General features: G+C 36.2%; 1 protein-coding gene across 1 annotated transcript; it reads left to right on the top strand.

Moving 5' to 3' along the window:
* Positions 1–1,684: 1,684 nt before the first annotated feature.
* Positions 1,685–15,910, top strand: PLRG1 (pleiotropic regulator 1). Its single transcript, XM_026847989.1, has 14 exons — positions 1,685–1,798; positions 2,008–2,150; positions 3,168–3,221; positions 4,699–4,792; positions 5,197–5,287; positions 5,484–5,585; positions 7,808–7,900; positions 8,233–8,382; positions 8,493–8,594; positions 9,077–9,179; positions 9,779–9,887; positions 11,157–11,296; positions 14,074–14,267; positions 15,234–15,910. The coding sequence occupies exons 1-14, from the start codon at positions 1,752–1,754 to the stop codon at positions 15,291–15,293; spliced, it is 1,482 nt and encodes a 493-aa protein (XP_026703790.1). The 5' UTR covers positions 1,685–1,751; the 3' UTR covers positions 15,294–15,910.
* Positions 15,911–19,612: the final 3,702 nt, after the last annotated feature.

Genomic DNA, 19,612 nt, shown 5'->3' with positions numbered 1-19,612 from the left:
CCCTGGGTACGAAAGCGCTGCTGTGGCCATAGACCACGGCGTTCCCTCCGCTTTCCCAGCCTCTGCCCAGTCCGCCCCTGGAGAGAGCGAGTTGCGTGCAGGAAGCGAGGGGGATGTTTCTCGGCGGTCTGAGGGGCCGTGGTGCGCGTCCGTGGGCTCTGTGGGTCTGAGGCAGGAGTAGGCAGCAGTTTTGTTTTGCTAGGCTCACGCCCGATGTGGAGTTGGTGCTGAGGTCTGGGGCAGTGATACTGTGATGCCCAGCCTTCTGACTTAACTGGCTTTGTCAGCTGGTCAGGAAAACGGTAGCTTTGTTGCAAGGGCTTAGAAGTAAAGCTGGGGAGAAGGCCACTGGGTTTAAGGCCATGGAATTGTTATTTTGGGGTGACTGTTGTGTACTTCTAAAAGTAAATAGTGTTGTAAAGAATATATAAGATCCAAAGACTGTTGCCCCATGCAACACTATTAGCTGTTTTTTAACCGAAGAGCATCTGTCAGAAAATAGTTGTAGATTCTTCTCTACTGGGTTAGTAGAGTTCTCTATTGTGTTACCTGCTGTTCATGTGGTGATGTCAACAACTACTGCTGTTGTTGAGTAATAATTAGGTGCTGTAGTACTTCTCTGTCTTATGAAATTCCTAATCCAGTTCCAAATGTTGGGGGCTTTTTTCACTTAATATCTGGAGCTTGCAGGAGCTAACCGAGCCAGCGCAAAAATCTTGTGTAGGTGCTACCTAGTTAGGAGAATAACAGCCACTGCAGAATGGGTCAGTGAATGGACAAACAACTTCCAGGACAGGAAAACAGAACCTGTAGAGAGCTCACAGGGAAAGCATCTGTGTAATGACTCTCGAAGGCTGGGCGGTTGAGTGATGTTCAGTGCCAAAAGTTATTAATATAGCTTCCAGTTTCTTGACATTGCTTGTGTGACATCCAGAACAGTCATGCAGAGAGTTTTAGCAGAACAGTCATGCAGAGAGTTTTAGCTTTGTATCTAAGCAGGCAGCTTCAGATTTCTAATGTATTTTCTTTTTGTCCATTGGAAGGAAAATACTAATAAAAAAATAAATCATGCTGTTGATAAGCGGATATTCTAAAGAAGTTAATAGCTTTTTAATTCTGCTTGTTAGTTCCTGAATGGGATTTAAAGTATGTTTTGCTCATAGTAACAAACAAAATTTATAAACGCAAACCAAGTTTTGTCAGGTTTGATTCCAAGTTTTGTCTCAGTAGACTGTGTTGAGCCTATGTAAAGTGGCACTGTGCACAGAAACTGATGAGTGCCCTTGTTCTTTTTATGGTGGTAGTAAAATAAAATTTACAGGAGTGTTTTCAGAAATGATTACTTTATTGCTTACATATAAAACCAGAACTGGAACAAATGAGGGGAAAAGCTTGCATGCTCATGGATTTGTCATGTAGATGCCAGTGCAGAAAGTTTGATCCGAGTTTTTGACTTGCTTTTCAAAGTCTTGGCAGTTTCCAAGAAAAGGAGTAAACACTGATTTAAAGCAATTAACAGACAAACAATGTTTTAGTTTCCAAGAAGTGGTGTTTTTTGTGAACTAAATAGTTCTATGTCATCTAACAGTACTGAAATCTGAAGTTGCTACTCAGTTCAATTTATGTTTCAGTTTACAGTTTTTCATTTAATTATGTCTGAGTGTATTTAAATGTTCTTTTCTTTATTTTAGGAAGTTCAGAAGCATTCTGTGCACACACTTGTGTTCAGATCTTTGAAGAGAACCCATGATATGTTTGTAGCCGATAATGCCAAGCCTATCCCATTAGATGAAGAAAGGTAAGTGCTGTAGTCAGTGAAGTTTTAAACTATGTTAGTGATTGCTTCATCCAAGTCAGAAGTTCAGATGTTTCTGTAGAGTTAACTGTGTAGTCTTGAGGGAAGAAAAATTTTAGAATTGTAAAGTAAGTTATATAAAATCTTTGGTAAAATATTTAAAAACTTAGTAGTTCAAAAATCAGGGTTTAATTGCTTTACTCTTCCAACAGTCACAAAGTAAAGATGGCAGTCAAGCTGCGTACAGAGTATGGCTCGGTGTTACACATGCCTACTCTTAAAGAAAACTTGAGGGAGAAAGGAGGCCCAAACACGGGGGATCCTTATGGACACAAACAGTATTCTGGAAATCAAGGTTAGTTTGCTCTTAATGTTATGTTTGTCCTTTGTTTTGTAACAGTCTCATTGATACAAAATCTGAAGAATGCAATCCAGTGTTAATCCACTGGAGATAAATATGGAAATCAAAATACATTTTTTTGATAGTTTAGTTTTTTTTTTTCTTGCTAGGTTCCACAGAAGGTGATTCAGACAAGGAGGAAGTTTGTTTTAACGGAGGACTAATAGGGTGCTCTGAAATTTTTATAGTAATTCATTAGTAAAAAGTAATTTTTATGGTGTCATTAGTGTGTGCTGTATTTAGGTGATAGAAAAAGATGAGTAATATATTTCTCTGTTTTACAAATTCATGATGTTCAAGGACATGTTCTATTGTTATTTAGGTTTTTTTAATTTTGTTTCATAGAATTTTTTTTTACTTTCTTTAGCTGTGCATCTATTAAACCAGAAAACTTACTTTAAATCTGCAGGGTTTTTTCAGTCTGTGTATGATTATATATAAAGCATGTATGCATTAAGTAGTTTCTGTATGGAAACTTCTAAAGAGTGCCAAATGCTGCCTTATTTCAGTTGAGATTTTTTTCCCAAGGTAATTTATTTGGAAGTATTCTGAAAGTGAAAGATGTTGAGAGATAATGAAAACTCTCTTAAGAAGAACCTTTTTCTTTTCTGATACTACAGACAATGCGTTGTTTTGACTAGCTTACATTTCAGATACCCGTGCTATTTCTGTACCTGAATTCTTTTGCATAAAATCTGCTTCAAAAGGCATCTTTGACAGTATAAAGATTTTTCCCTTGAGAGTCCTTCTTGGTAACAGGTAGCCTCACCATTTTAAAAATGTTTTTTTACTATTGTTCTAGAAAACTGAGATAACCAGAACAAATTAAATGAATGAAAATAAGCAATGTCTAAGTGTGGTACACTAGAAGTGATTGCTGGCTTTTCCTCCATTTTCCTGTATTTCCTGAGTGCATCATTTGCAGTGCAGTATAAAATGTCATTATTAATATGACATTTAATTGCTCTTTAGGACAAGAACTTGAGTATTTGATAACTGGTACACATCCATACCCACCTGGGCCTGGTAAGTAAAATTCTGTAAGTGTTTGCCTGGGGTTTTTGCCTTCCTGTAAGAACTAGGCATCCTTCATCCTAGCAGGAGCAGGCTGCTTCTTGCTGTGAATCCGTAGCTGATAGTAGTGGGACGTGCCATTCATGTCTTTCATAATATTGATGCAGAGAATTTTGTGGCTGATAAATGTTCTGGGATGGGAGGTAGGAGGAGGGTATAGGTACAGATGAGTGTCTTCTCACTAAACGTCAGTGGATGTTAGCTTGCTGTGAGATGGTCATCCGTTTCTATGAGATTTCACTTCCTGTGGTAACATCATCATAGAAATGTTCTAGGAATCTCCGCTTTGATATTGTGGTCTCCTTTCTCTTGGAGAGCCTGGAGGCCCACGGATCCCTGGTGCCTCTACTGTTGTGGCAGAGCTGCTCTTACATTTTACTGTGAACAGGGAGGGAGGTTCCAGCTAGAAGGAAGTTGAATGACAAGAGGGATGTATGCTGCTTTTCATCACCAGAGCAGAAAGGTATAGGTATCACCACCTTGCTCTGAGAGACATTAGGGTCTAATAATTTTAGTGTCACTTGATTTTGTCTGCGTTTGGAAGGGTTACGTTTCTTTGTTTTTACATTGGCCATTGCTAATTGTCACTGTTATCGATCCATCCTGCTCTGTCCTTGTGGTAGTTCTGTTTTAACTGTTGATCTTTTACTGTTAGTGCTTATGTTTATGACAGATATGGTGGAAAATCTGTTGTGCCTTGATTTGTAAGTCAACAGATGTGCGTGTTCAGCCATTGAAAAAAACATGCATAGTTGCCTGTAACTGTGGGGTCAAGACTTGCCTACAGAGGTTTTCTCAAGTTCAGTGTTCTTCTAATAGATTCAGGTGTGTCAGGGTTAACAATTAGGTTTCTTTTGTTGCTTCTTGTTTTAACCTGGACATCTAACCCAAATGTTCTTTTTGTTGTCAACTGTCAGAACTTTGGTTAGGAAAAGAAATGGAGGAACAGGATAGGTGTACCAGTCTGCACCAAAACTACACTTTGTAAAGAGTTTTAAAAGTAAAAAAAAGTGATCTGTTCTTAGGCTGAAGTTATAAATCATAAGTTGTAGTCTGAAAATCTCACTTCAGTGGGACTAAACCTTTTGTAGTTCTGACACCACTGCAAATGCCAACCACCACACAGGGATGGCATAAAAAACTGCACTAAAGGGCCTAAGTTAGCAAATACTTCTCAAGATCATGTTTCTTTCTGTGATGTTTGGTTTTCCATAGTAGTTGAATCTGGATAAAAAGATGGATGCTGCTCCTAGTTAGACTTTGTTTCCGATGTCAGCATCATACTGTTTCTGCTCTAGAAATTGTGTACCTACATATATAGTAGAATCAAGATGGAAAGGTTTGGGGCCAAAATAAAAATTTTAGAATATGTGACTTGCATGTGAAAAATAATGTAATTGAATGAATGGTGTTTTGGGTTTTTTTTAAGGTGTGGCTCTGACAGCAGATACTAAGGTCCAGAGGATGCCTAGTGAATCTGCAGCGCAGTCCTTAGCCGTAGCGCTTCCTGCCTCTCAGTCCAGGTACTGTTGTGTTACTTTATGAGCATTTTTGTTATCTATGGGAATTTCAAGGCAAAACACAGCAGTTGGGATAACAGATACTTTGAGTATTTTGAATGTTCTAATTTATAAAATGTTTAAAGAAACTACTTTTAGTGGCCAGGCATCATTTTTGTCTTACTTTTTTTTTTTGCCTTGCATGTCATGGACCAGGGGAAATTCTGTTTAGATATAAGAGAAAAAAGTGAGGCTTTGTTTGTGGGTGTGTTTTACCTTGAGGTGGTCAGGCACTGGAACAGGTTGCCCAGGGAGGTTGTAGAGTCTCCATTCTCGGAGCTGCACTCCACTTGATTGAATGCAGTCCTTATTGCTTACTTAGTAAAAGAAGTTGATTCCAATTCATCAACCATTTTCATTCAACCTAGGTTGGATGCAAATCGAACAGCTGCTGGCGTGGGTGATATTTACAGGCATGCTGGAATATCTGAGCGTTCGCAGCCTCCTGGGATGTCAGTGGTGAGTTTGTGGCACATCTAATGTGAAAATCATGTAGCATTCACCGGATTGCTTCTGGATTCATTTGTGTGTTGTGTAGAGATCTCCCAACTGACTAAATTTAATCAGTGTTGAGATGTCAGAGCGAGAAGGTTTTAGGTTTTGGGCAAAGATGTAAGTTATAAAGCATAAGAATAACCTTCCTTTTAACTTACAGGCCATGGTGGAAGCTGGCGGAAACAAAAATTCTGCATTAATGGCGAAGAAGGCTCCGACCATGCCCAAACCTCAGTGGCATCCACCTTGGAAACTATACAGAGTAAGTTACAAGTGTATGACATGGACATGCATATAAAAGTTAATGAATATTTTATGTTCTGTAAAGACTTCAAAGCATAATTGTTCTTCTCATTCACAAAAATTAAATAAAATGAAAAGTGATCAAAACTAAGTTGCATATGCACACTCCTTAAATAACAAAGAGGTTGTTTTACAACATTTTTCATTCTATTTAGTAAATTATTTTGTGAATATTATTAATTTTACCCTTTTGTTTATGCAGCTGTAGCTGTATTGTGATAAATCCATTAAAGACTTTGTTTTTTCAAGTCAGATTCTTTGGTACTCAAAAACAAGGGGCAAAATTTGAAACTAGTAACATGTTAAAGAAATACTCTGTCAATATTAACATAATGAAATTGTCTCAAAAATAACTAAAGGCAGTCCATGTCTGAGTCAGCCAGTCTTCTTTTATTTGCTATGAAAACAGGGGAAATAAGCTGCATACTTTAATCTCAAACTACCTCTACAATTTAGATTGCTTGACTTCTAGTCTTGTTTTTGTCTTAGTCTAATTTGCCTTTTAATTTTCTTTAATAGCCATTCCCCCAAAATGTCATATCATCTTTAAACATTTTGGTGATGAGTATGGCAGGGTAGTGGGAGTCGAAGAGAAAATCTCTAAGCATATATATTGGTTCAGACCTTTTTTACTTTTCAGGTGCATCTGTTTGAACGTCTACTTTTTTTTTTCCTTCTAAGGGGCTGATTCTTACTATGAAATTTAAGCAGTTTCATATTTTGTCTGAGAAAGGGTGATTCTTGCTTTAAGAATGTTAGGCTTTGTTGATACTTAAAAATCTCATGCTCTTGATTCAGAATTGTCTTGTTTAGCATAGTTCATCTAAATATAGTATCATATGTAGGCATTTAGATCCTCAGAAGAGTCCTGAATGCTGTATTAGTCATAAATCTTAAGTCTAATCTCAAAAAGTAATATTTTGAAGAACACCTGTGCTCAAAGGAATATATAGGTTTTCTAAATAGAGCAGTATTGCAACATGTTCTCTCTAAAATTAAGGCAAATGCCATTTGAAAAAATGGCACCAAAATAAACCCGTGAGCGTTTTAAGGTAAACAAATGACAAATGCTTACTTGTTAGAGGCACTTTCTTTTCAGAGAGAGACTGTAAATACAATTCAAGTCACTGTACTAATTCTACCTGTAAACAATTTCAGTGGAGGTTTGCTGTCAAAATCTGTGCTCAACAGGACAAAAGCTTGTTCAAGCAACTCAAAAAACAGAAGCACAGCTGGAACACCACATGTGGGTTTCATCTTATCTGTTGCTTAATATCTGCATTTTAACTGGTCTTCCTAAGCTTGGTGTGAAGTAATTTGTGAAAGATGGGGGCTTAAAATAGATCACATTAATTACTACTTAGATTTCTCCTCTGGAAATGCCCATTTGTATTCATAGACTCTGAAGAAATCTGGACAGCTATCTCAGATCTATGTGGCTGGGGTCTCATCTGGTCTCATCTGGTCAGAAGAATCCACTTAAGCTTTCCAAAGTATTTCTGCCGAAGAACTTTTGTTGTGCTTTAAACCTTTTGAAATTTGCTGTATGACAGTATGTGAAACAGGACATCCAGTGAAACGAAATATGTGTTTTGATTTTAGCTGTCTGACTTTGGAGAAAAGGCTGCTGTAAGCAAGCCATGTATAAGTAGAGCTTTTCTTCTGAGATCTGTCTGCAGTATTTTGTTACCAGAAAGTTTTTCAACATATTCATATTGCCCCTTATTTGGGGAAAAGGAGGTGGTGGTGTGCTTTAAGAGGTTATTATATGGCTGTGTGATTTAACAGCCAAGATTTTACACAAAAATAAAGAACAGTTATATAAGCTCTATAGAGTATCATAAGGAACTGGTGCTTAAATACCATCTTTCTCTGCAAAGCCTCAAGTGTTGAGCCACAGTGTTAGAGCCTCTCAAAGGATTTGAAAAAGTTGCCTATAGGAACTAGGGTCTTATTGTAGGTTCTCCAAGTCTAGTGTATGACATGCAAATTTCTGGCAGTCTTGTCATTTAATGAAAGTAGAAATCAAACTCTCTTCAGATCTAATTTCACATTTGGCTTTTTGGGGACCATGCATTTCTTGGTGAATGCTAACAAATTCCAGTGTTGGAGAATTGAAATTATATTGACTGGTGCATGTGTATTATTTCTGATTTAGAAAAAATTTTGTTTTTCCTAAAGGTCATCAGTGGTCACCTGGGCTGGGTGAGATGCATTGCAGTAGAACCAGGAAATCAGTGGTTTGTTACTGGCTCTGCTGACAGAACCATAAAGGTAAGAGGTTGGAAGAAGTCGCTGATAAAGTTTGCAGGGAATGGCTTTTTTTGTTCTCTGATTATTTAAAAATGTCTTCAGCCCTTGGAAACAGTTTCTCGCTTACTGCTTGCAGAGAAATGAACTGCAGAACATTTTATTACCTAGTCATAAAGGATTTGTGGAGTATTACTACTTCTTGAGATTTCATTTATTACATAGTAGTAGCTGGAGAGCAAATGTTTGTTATTTTAACTTCAAGTGAAGCAGGATCAGTTACATCTGGGCTGTTTACCCAGACTATCACTGTGTAGCTTTTACCTGTCTACCTCAGAATACCTATTTTGATACAGATTTGGGACCTTGCTAGTGGCAAATTGAAATTGTCTTTGACGGGACACATCAGTACTGTACGAGGGGTGATAGTAAGTGCAAGAAGTCCATACCTCTTTTCTTGTGGAGAAGACAAACAAGTGAAATGCTGGGATCTTGAATACAATAAGGTAAGCTGTAGTTTAATTGGAATTAATTGGTGATGGCAAATACAAAAATGAAAGCATTTAGAATATTCTTTCAGATATCTAGTTTGTGTGTGGTTTTTTAATTCATCTAGGTTATCAGACATTACCACGGTCATCTAAGTGCTGTCTATGGTTTAGACTTGCATCCAACAATAGATGTACTGGTAACATGTAGCAGAGATTCAACAGCACGAGTAAGTATAGCATTGTCATGTTTTAACGTCTTGATATGTCATTGTGCTTCAACATCTTCCATTTGTAAAAGTGAATGCTTACGAAAAGTTAACATAAATTGACATGAAAATATCAAGATTTATATTGTGTTGTCTTCCATTGTCAATAAAACTGGAGCCCAAATACACAAAAGCAGTGTCACTTCAGGATAGTGTTTTACTTCTTAATTTACTGTGTAGGCTACATAGTATATCTATGATCACTTAGTATTTAGAAGATGGTATGGTTTTATGGTGACTAAGTTATCTGTATGTCTAGAAATTCAGTGGCAGGCTCCCAGCTCCCCTTGAAATTTGTCAGCTGAGGCAGCTGAGTGAATTGTTGGATGAAAAATACAACCAAATACAATAGTTTAATTTATAGAACTATGGTAAGGAATTCGTGTAATCAATGACAGTTCATAAAATACACTGAAAATGACTGACTTACTGTGAATTCATAGATTTGGGATGTAAGGACGAAAGCCAGTGTGCACACACTATCAGGACACACAAATGCCGTAGCAACGGTGAAGTGCCAAGCTGCAGAACCACAAATTATTACAGGTATAGTGGGCATGGTTTCAAAGTAACATGATTGGAAAACCTAATCAGTAATACATTTGTAATTATGTGAGGGTCATAATGTTGTCTTTGTTTATTTACAAAAGTAGTAAGAGAAACTCAGTTTCTCTTACTGTTTTTCTGTTGAAAATGGGCTATGCAATGGCTATTTCATACTATTAATGGTATGTTTAAGCAAATATAGCTATGCATTCTTTGAACGTTTTTCTGCAGTTCCTTTGTTTCTGGTGTTCACGTTTTTTGTTGTAATAAGTATTGAGACTTGCATTTTCTATGATAATTCACAGTTGTCCCCAATTGAATTAAGAAGTGACCAGTACCGTGCTTAAACATAGTTCATCTTCTTTCCCATTATGTCAAAATCTAAGTTTGCTGTGTAACTACTTAGTTCTTCTTGAATTTCAAACTGTAAAAAGACCATTACAATCCAGCATCTTTCTTGTCTGAGGTGGTATTAGTATCATATTTTCATAACAAACATAATATTTTTGTCTTTTTCACATAAGAAAATGTAGCTGCCGTATCAAATGATAGAATCAATATGATGGTTTTTACTGTTTTTCATTTTCTTTTCATTGTAGGCAGTCATGATACTACCATACGGCTCTGGGATTTAGTGGCAGGAAAAACTCGTGTTACTTTAACAAATCACAAGAAATCTGTAAGAGCAGTAGTGCTACATCCAAGACAGTAAGTTTTCCTCATTTTTTTACACTTTCACAATTCATAACATTGGGTGTTGACAGAAAGCCAGTGTGAGTGATGATTTTGAGTGGTAGGGCATAATAATGTGAAAAACTTAGAATGCTGTAAAAATGTACATACTGGTTCTCAAATACCTTTTACAACATTGATTGTGCTCCCCAGGTATTGGCATTGGTGTACATGAGCAATCCTGAAAACTTTTTATCCCACAGGATTTCTTACATACGTGCCTTTGCAGTCCTTGAGAAATCAGTGACACTGGGCTTGTAAGGATAATAATATATAGATAACTGAATGATTGTTAGCAGCAAGTGAGGTAGTTTTGTAAAATGGCACATGTGAATAATGCTAAAGGAAACTGATTAATAAAAAAGGATTCTTTTGAATATGTGGTTCACTGCACAAGACATTTCAATCTAATGGGCCTTAAAAAGAACTTCTTGTGAGTATTTAATCTTTAAAGCAAGTGATGTTGGAAGTGCTCAGAATTTAGATGCTTTATTTTGATGCATCAACAGTTGCCTGTTTAGATAAATCCCCATTAAAACAACGGAGAAAAGGAAATCACATAGAACTATAGTACTTCTGCACCTTCAATATTTTAAAATTAAATTGTCAGTGCAGAAAATTCAGAATCTGATATGAATAAATTCTGATCCAATCTGTGTGCCTGAAAAATTGTAAAAATCTTATGATATGCCTGTTACCTAAAGCAAAGAAAACCCCTAGTTTTACTTGTATTTCACAAAAAAAAAAAAAAAAAATCTGGTTTCAGGTGCATCAGTCATAGTTCTTGAAAATGAAGTGTTTTTATCAAGCAGTAGCTGCTGTCAGCCTAATATTCTGTAGTTTTGGAAGACTAGCCAATACAGGGTTTTTTTGTTTGGGTTTTGCTGGTTGGTTTGGTTTTTTTCTGATACCCTTTCTGATGATGCCCTTATACCTGAAAATTTGCCAGAATAACAACTGACAAGAAATTTATGTGCATTTTTAATATTTGTTTGCATATTAACATCCTATATGGCATATGTTTTATGAAGTTTAGGTAGTCTGTGCAATAGAAATGAAACAGTAGAAATGGGTAATTCATGACTTCGTAAAATTGCTTCATTTTATGTGAAGTAAAAATGACAGAAAAGTAATTTTAGTATTAAGTGACTTTGCAACTAACATTTAACAGTAGTTCCAATGAAGCACATTTACTATCCCTACAGCTCTTTTGAACTTTAATATACTGTGCTTACTTTCTTCCAGTTACACATTTGCATCTGGTTCTCCAGATAATATCAAGCAGTGGAAATTCCCAGATGGAAACTTTATTCAGAACCTCTCTGGTCACAATGCTATTATCAACACACTGGCTGTAAATTCTGATGGTGTTCTGGTCTCAGGAGGTAAAAATGAGAAATATATGTTTATATTTCCTCTTTCTGCTCCCCCATGTATATATGGCTGGAGGTCCTTAGGCAGAGATTCTTGCTGGGCTCTCCTTTATTTGGGCCTACTACAGCATACAACTTCATTTTATAGTGAGTAGGGCCACTTTTATCTTGAATGTTACTGGGCTGCATGCACAAAAAAAAATTTGAAGGGACTTTTAATGTTCTTCAGGGAAGAGGTTTCCTTTTCCCAGCTGGCTGCTGCTTCAAGGCTCCAGAGTCCATCCTCTATGATCTCCTGATCATTAGTGTCCCCTGAGGAGTGGTGTGGAAACTGGAAGCTGCCTGGGAGACATCTGGTTGTTATTGGCTGCTCTCTTAGTAACATGGTGATGCAGTGAGAATGGATAGAGGATATAGAAAGTTCTTGGTAAAACTTGCTGTACCGTTTAAATGTTAACTCTTCCCTGTTTTTTTTATGAAGCACAACTGCATTGATTCTATTGTCTCAAAGTTTTCTTACACGCATTTTCTTATGTTATCTTTGTGTTGTTTAAAAGACTGATAGTTAATCTCCAAATTTTATTTGGCTCTGTGAATCAAAACGATGTTTACTCAACAATATTATAAGTTCGGGTGTTCTGAAACTAAAAAATTAGCCACTTGGCTCCAGTGCCTGTGGGAGAATTTTGTATCTATTGTGACACATCAATTTAATTCTTAAATTCAAAAGCTTCAAGAATCTAATAATAATCTGATAAATTATTGTCAGTGGTCTGTGAGCCCCCAAAGTCTTGAAACTTAGTTTCTATTCATGTATCTGTCTTGTGGGGGTAGGAGGAAAATCCTGAATGCTTACTGTACTGAACGTGAATAATTTTATGTAAGAACATTTATATCCTACTGCAGGTAGTATTTTTCTATGTATTAGTTACCCAAGCACTGTAATAAAAATATTTTGTTGGAAGTATGTGTTACTAAAACCTTAATCTGTGATTTTTGAGATACATGTTTGTACAAGGCAGAGTACATATATAGACCTTCTTAGTGACAAGCTTTTTTTTGAAAGTAAGCTTCTAGAAATCAAACTGGATTAATATATTTTCATAAAGGCAATGTGTCTACATAGTAGGGAGATGGTGTGTTTTTAATGTAGATGCTGCTATAAACAGGAAGTGAGTAAACAGTGTGGAGAAAGGAAGTGCTAATTTTACAGCTTGAGAGCTGGGCTCTAGAGAAACAGTCCAATACTGCATGGGAAAACAGTGAAAGCAGGAGGTTAAACCCAAATCTCTGAGGTCCTAGACGAGTTGCTTAATCATGAGATTGTCTTGAGAGAGCTCTAGCAATCAGAGGAAGGTGAGTTAAGAGGCTAGACTGTATTGCTCCATGTAACTTGCAGAGCCTGAGTTTTCATCTCTTGGTTTTGCTTGTTTTAACCTTTTGGGTAGTTATAAACAGGGATGGGACTTAATTCACAGCACTACATGTGAGAGAACAGTTTAAGACAGGTTCCATGAGTTTGCAGAAGCAGATACTTATGAAAAACATTACTGTGTTTGTAACCAGAGCATAACAAAAAAAGGTAACAATTACACACTTTGGAACACTGAAATGCATTTGATCCCATTTTATTGTGTTTGATACAGTATCTTCTGTAGGCTAGGGATGTGGAGTAAGATGGAAATGTGTTGGAAGGTAGTGAATTATATTGTCAGCTTACCCTGGTTATGTTTTCAGGACTCTATAAAGGGGGCCCTTGATTTTTAGATTTGTATAAAGCTCTATTTGACAGCTGGCACATTCATAGTGAGAGCAAGAACTTGGCAAGATACTGGACTGGGCTCATAATTTATTCTTTATTATTTTGAAGGAACTCCTAGAAGGTCTTTGCAGGACTTTTTTTGTGCTATTACTAGTTGAGGCTTTAGAAAAACTCCTTCCTTCTTTACATTAAAACCTGTATCATTTTAGTAATATAATTTGTGATTTTTTAAAAAAATTAAAATTTGAATATCGATTTCCCCCCTTTTATATCCTCATGCTATCTACAGCTACTTTAAAGGAGCTGATGCTGAATTAAAATAAATTGAGATTACCTTAGAGTATTTTACTGTAGAAACACCCTTCTTGAAACTTCTGGATTTCGTGTGTAGCTGGCAGATGTGGAGAAATTTTTTATAGATCTATTTTGGCTAGATAATGCTTTGGGAGGGGATGGTTGTTTGTAACTGAAAAATTGCTTTGAAAGCAAACTTCTGAATACAGAGTTCAGATTGCTGTGAATATGCTGTAGCTGATGCCAGTAGCAGTAATACTGGCAGTGATTTAAACTGCATTGAAATAGAACCTCTGCAAACATCAAGCCTGTTTCCCATTAGAGACTCCTTAATGTCTAGAATCTGTTTGACAGGATGCCGCCTCTTTGTTCAACTTGAGTGGAGCCACTGAACAGGGAGCTTGATATTTAGAATGCCAGTCCTTACTGTGCTTCCAAAGCAGCTTGCTGCAGTTGCCTTGTGATGTAGTGTATCATCTCTCAGGGTTATCTGATGCAAACTGGATGAGATGCTGAGGAAGCTTCCATCAGCCTTCTTAAACAAGATCAGCCTTTCTTACGTAAGAAGGAACCCAGTAGAAAATTGGTAACCTTGTAGGGTGTACTGAGCTATTCTATGTGTATGTTATAGCTGATGTATTCCTGAGGTATTAGTTGTTCATGATACTGTTTTTAGGAAACAGGTAGTTAGTATTTTAACCTATTAATTTCTATGTTTGTTTGCTTGTTGCAGCTGATAATGGTACAATGCATCTTTGGGACTGGAGAACTGGATACAATTTCCAGAGAGTACATGCAGCTGTACAGCCAGGCTCTTTGGATAGCGAATCGGGAATATTTGCTTGTGTTTTTGACCAGTCAGAAAGCAGATTGCTAACTGCTGAAGCTGATAAAACCATAAAAGTATACAAAGAAGACGATACTGCGGTATGTCAAAGTGTCTTTTTAATGTATTTTCAGGAAATCAAAAATTTTCAAACAAATGTTACACATATCAACTTGTGTAATCTATTTTATTGATGTTTGAAGGCAACGTGTATTTAATAATGTTAAGAGGCCAGTAGCTACTTTCTGCACTCCTAAACCCTTATTAATATGGTATAGTACAAATAAGTGTCAGGTCTGTCAATTCTTCTGCAAAAGTCCTTTGTCATAAAACTTGGGGAAATCTTAATACAACAATGTACATTGTGTTTTGAAGCCAGTAGGGGACTGTGGTTAGCTCTATTGATTAAAACATAGGAATTAGCAAAAAGATCACATTTAAAGATTTAGTGTACTTCTGTATCTAGTCATTTGCGGTAACAATTTTTAGAATTCAAAGCAAATAGCTTGTTTTCAAACATTCTCAGATTCGAATCCACTTACTAATGGAGAAAACAGATTATTCTATAGTTTATCAAAGTGTGTCTTCAATATAAAGAATATAAGGCTTATTATTAAATCTTGGAATTTTTGCATTGAATGAGACTTGGAGCAACTCTTAGATACGTAGGAGTAAGGAATTTTATCCATTTTGCAACTGGGCAAATTGTAGACTCTGGCATTTGCCAATACTGATGTAGATACTGTTGTAAGGACTGTCTCTGGAATTCCTGTTCCTATGCTTTGATCACTCCAGTGCTGTTTCTGAAATGCTATTGGCAACCTGATTTTTGTCCTTGTTGCAAAAAAAGCTCCAGAACAGAACAAGTCTTGTCATGTACTTCAGACAGTGGGATGATATAAAATTTACTTTGGATAAATTAATTGCATAGTAGATTAGGTAATTATAATGTTACATATGAAAGGGAGTATATGTGCTATGTGACTAATATTTTAAACTGAACACTAATTACAGGTGAATTTCAAGTTAAAAATAATCTTTATGAGATTTTTCTTTTTTCCCTTCAGACTGAAGAAACTCACCCTGTCAGCTGGAAACCAGAAATTATCAAGAGAAAGCGGTTTTAGTGCAGCAACATACTTATGCTGTAATTTTGTTTTGACTTCCCTGAGAGCATTCAGTGACATTTTGTTCTGTCTACAACAGCAGAGCAGGAAGTCAGCTAAGTCATTGCTATTTCAACATGTTTTATAATAAATTTTATTTCTCTTTCCTTTTGTCTTTCTTTGGTGTGATCCCAGCAAACCAGTTGCAGCTGTTAACTTTCTCTTTGTGGAGTATGTATAGTTCCTGAAAAGGATAGATGTGCCGGTGGTTACTTTTTTATATGAATCTGTTGAGTGTAAGTCTAAAAATACTTTGAGCCAGGTTTTCTGAAAGACCCTTGCTTGACTCCAAAAGTTAATTGCAAATTTATGCATCGAAGCCATCTACTGGAAATTTCTTGAGTGACACTTTCAGATTTTAGACCAGTATTGTGTACTGTACATATGCTAAGTATATACTGTAATGGAACAGTATGTATACTAAATTGTAGAGTAATAGAGTAATCAAGAAAGAAGCAGGATGATACAATAATAATGTAGTTTGCTTTATAAACACAGTTACTGAGCATTGCCAGTGCTGTGTTATTGAATGAAATGGATCTTCAGTGTGTTTCTTTCCCTAGGAGAGCTTTCACATGCAACTAGACATCTTCCCTCATAGCATTTCAGAGTGGTGGACCTTCTGCAGCAAGGACCACTATCAAATCATATTGTTCACACTTACTACAGGATTAGGACCAGTTGACTTCCTTTGTAAATCACTTGGGTTGTTTTTTCCATTCATCCAAAGCATATATGACATTAGAGCTCAGTGAACTTTAAAAAAGCTGTAAGAAGAAAAGCTCTCAAGTCATTTCAGCCTTAATTTTTGATGCTGCTGTCTCCCCATGATCTTATGAAAGAATTTAAAACAAATTTTTAAAAATTTCTGAAAGAGAATTTGTTTTGTGGCCATAGCAGTGATAGTAAGCAGCTCACAAGAATTATTTCTCTACTCTGCCAGTCTGACTTATTTCAAATCTGGGATTCATGTTAGAAAAATGGCAGTTATTTGCAATGTAACTTACGAAAAGCTAGTAAAACTAAGTGTTGTTTGTATTAGAATTTTTGTCTTGTCTTTTGTGATGCACAGGAGGTCTTGTATTTATAATTTGAATGTTTGACAGTGTTGTTTTAAGGGAGTCCATGCTGCATAAATAACTGAATTTTCATTGACACCTATTGTCTGAAGCATCTTCACAAAAAAGGGAGGGGAGTATTTGGTATTTACAAGTTGTATCAAACATCTTTTATTTGGATGATAATTTGAATTTTTCTAGATCTTTATTACAGATGTTTTCATTTTAGCTAACATAATAGGGGAAGGTACAGGTTGTGGCTTTATGCATATTTCATATTGCTGCCAGTGCTTCATTCCAGAACTCAATGAAGTATTGCTGTTACACAGAATTTTCTTGCTCAGAGTAAAATCTTCTGTAGGAAGCCAGAGTGCAGAGGAATAACCTGCTTAAGAAGGAATGGGATTGTTGTGGATTGTTTGGTTTGGGGTTTTCTTTGATATTTCTTTTCATAATTTGGAATCAGGAAGGGAAGGTTAGAGGCTTTGACTCGCAGTTCTAACACATCTTCCCTGTACCAGCACTTTTCTTTAAAAAACTTCATTTATTCCACTGTTTATCACTTTGAAGAGAGATCAGAAAGTCTCCTGCGGAAGCTGTGTTTCTTCCCTGGACTTCTGCAAGAATCTGTTGGCATGGGGCAGTAGTTGCCAGAGCATTCTTTTTGTGCCCTGAGTAAAGATTAGGTTTGTAAATTAAAGGCTATGCACATTATTTGGAATAATACTTTTCCTTTTTGGCTCTATTATATGCTGTCCAAGTTCTCAGTGTGATTTTTTTTTTATTTTTTTTTTAAAGTGTTATTTAACATTTAATTTGCATGTTTATTTCCTTCCTACTAGTTTTATCTTCACTTGACAGTAACGTGAATATCATTACATGCACTTCCATAAGTATTTGACACATCAAGATTATCAGATTTCATTTAAGCGCTTCTTTATTTCAAAGTAAGCCTAGATACTGAGTTGTTATACACATGTATCTGACTGTGTAGGATACACAGTGACGTTAGATTTGTCCATGTAAGTCAGAAGGTGAAGCAAAAGAGGGGGATCTTGTGCATTGGATGTGTTTTCCATGCTTCTGGAAAGTGTCACTGCAATGTCAGTTAAAGTAATCTTTAATGGAAGTCTTCTCTCAGAAAGTAATTCTTGTCATTTATTTCATAAAATTTGATGTTGTCTTCTGTATATGATCAAATCATACATGTTTCTGCCGCAGACCTTGGGTTTTGTTTTATACTGTACATAATTGCAGAGAAGTAATAAAATGTTTTTTGTTTGTAACATAATTCAAAAAAGTGTAACGGGTAAAAGTGATAAAATTTAAGATCACTCTTTGCTGTGTACTAAAGCATTCAATGTAAGCTATGCAGCTAGAACGCTGTCATTTGCTGGCAGCATGAAAGTTGTGCAGAACAGTATGTCTTTGGCAACTTAAAGGCTTACAGAAGTAAATCTTTAATAGCCACTTCCTTTTTAGTCCTGTTAGATAAGAATTAAAGCGCTATGCCTGATTTAAGTGACAGCAATTTCGCCATCAATAAAACCTTCAATACAATATGATTTCATGTCTTGTTTTCAATTTTGGGTTTTGTAGTAAGAAGAAAAAATAACTAAATATGTATTGAAAGTTAAAGTAATTTAGGATTAAAATTTATGACTATTTGCCATAGTGCAGTAACAAATATTGCAGACCACCTGTAATGGAGAGAAAGTATTGATGGCTATTTTATGAAGAGCTTCCTATCTGTGTCAAGGGATTAGCAAAACAAATGCAGAATTGTTCATAAATTTTCTTTAATGTGTTTAAAAAAAGACACGGAAACCTCTCTGCAGTTAAGTATGAGGTCTAGGACAGGTTCTGGATGGGGGCTGTGTGGGTGGAAAAAAGCTTAAACTAATTTTGGTATGTCTTACTGGGCGTAAATTAAAGGGATATTTCTGTCCAGGGCACATAACAGAAAATTTGGTCACAATGAAATCAATGGGAGTTTTGTAATTTATTTTTTGAAATCAAGATTTCACTCAGTGGGGTGTTTTGTTGTTTTTTTTTCCTCAAGTGAGTTAGAAAAACTATCAGTCTGGCAGGTCAGGTATGCAAGTATCCATAAAGGTGCATTTTTTTTGTGCACAAGATACATCCTGCATTGTTCAGGTGAGGCTTCTAAATTTTTATTAGTACACCTTAGAAAATGGTGAGGATTTGGAAATTAATGAATGCCAGTAAGCCTGATCAGCTGAAGAAGGTCAACCTACAATTTTGTTCTATAAAATTGAATGTTAGATTTGTTAAGGACTTGAAACTAGCATAGATATTAGTTTCTATGGAAGCTATTCCATAAGCAGAATATGTAGTTGGGGAATTGCTTCACTGAAAGCAAACAAATCTTCAGCTGAAATGAGGCTGAAGGCTGCATGAAGAGAGAGAAGCTTTCCAGTTGTTTTTTGTCTAGTTCAAAAACTTGGCAGACAGGGAACCACAGATTTCACTGGTGGTCACTTAGGTAGAGCTTGTCACTTGGGGAGACTCCATCTGATGCTTCTTTAATGGCAGCAGCTAAGAATCAGTTTTCTGGATTTTACATCTTGAAGTCTTACAAACTTAGTTCTGTGCTTAGTAGGTCAGAAGTTGGCTGAAAATTGGAAAAAAGTTGAATGAAACAGGAATGGCCACCCCTGTCTAAAGATGATTCTTCCAGCAACTTTGCACAGATGGGAATCTATTTCTTGGTTTGATTTTTCAGTAAGCTTCTGTAAGCAAACATTGCAGGGCTAGCAATATGCCATTGCTTCTGTGAATGCTTTTTCACATGCGTTTTTCCTCTGCTTCCTTATCTTAAAGTCTATCAGTAGTCATTTAGTATTGTAACTTCACCTAGGATGTGACAGTAACTTGAAAACTATCAGCATAAACATTCACAGATTTTGGTGTTGGAAAATAATTTAGAGGTTTTTCACAAAATGACCAAATCTAACAAGAGAATTTTCTCTTTAATGTGTATTCTACCAATTGCTGTAAAGCAGCAGTTAGAAATTTTTAAAGATGTATAAAAAACTATTAATTTTGCTCTAGATAGAAACTCTGAAGTTTTAGATATGAAGTCGGTTTTTTCAAAATGTTCTTTTGAAAAAATTTTTAAAGGTTTTGATCTGAGGGCTTTACAGGATCAACCCTTACATGTTAATGTTTTCCCATTGCTGTGGCTTTGTAATGTTCAGT

Source organism: Athene cunicularia (genome assembly GCF_003259725.1).
Source record: "Athene cunicularia isolate RWA chromosome 4 unlocalized genomic scaffold, athCun1 chr4_part2, whole genome shotgun sequence".
Taxonomy (NCBI): domain Eukaryota; kingdom Metazoa; phylum Chordata; class Aves; order Strigiformes; family Strigidae; genus Athene; species Athene cunicularia.
The sequence above is the reverse complement of the archived record's forward strand: the minus strand, read 5'-3'. Positions and strand labels throughout refer to the sequence as shown.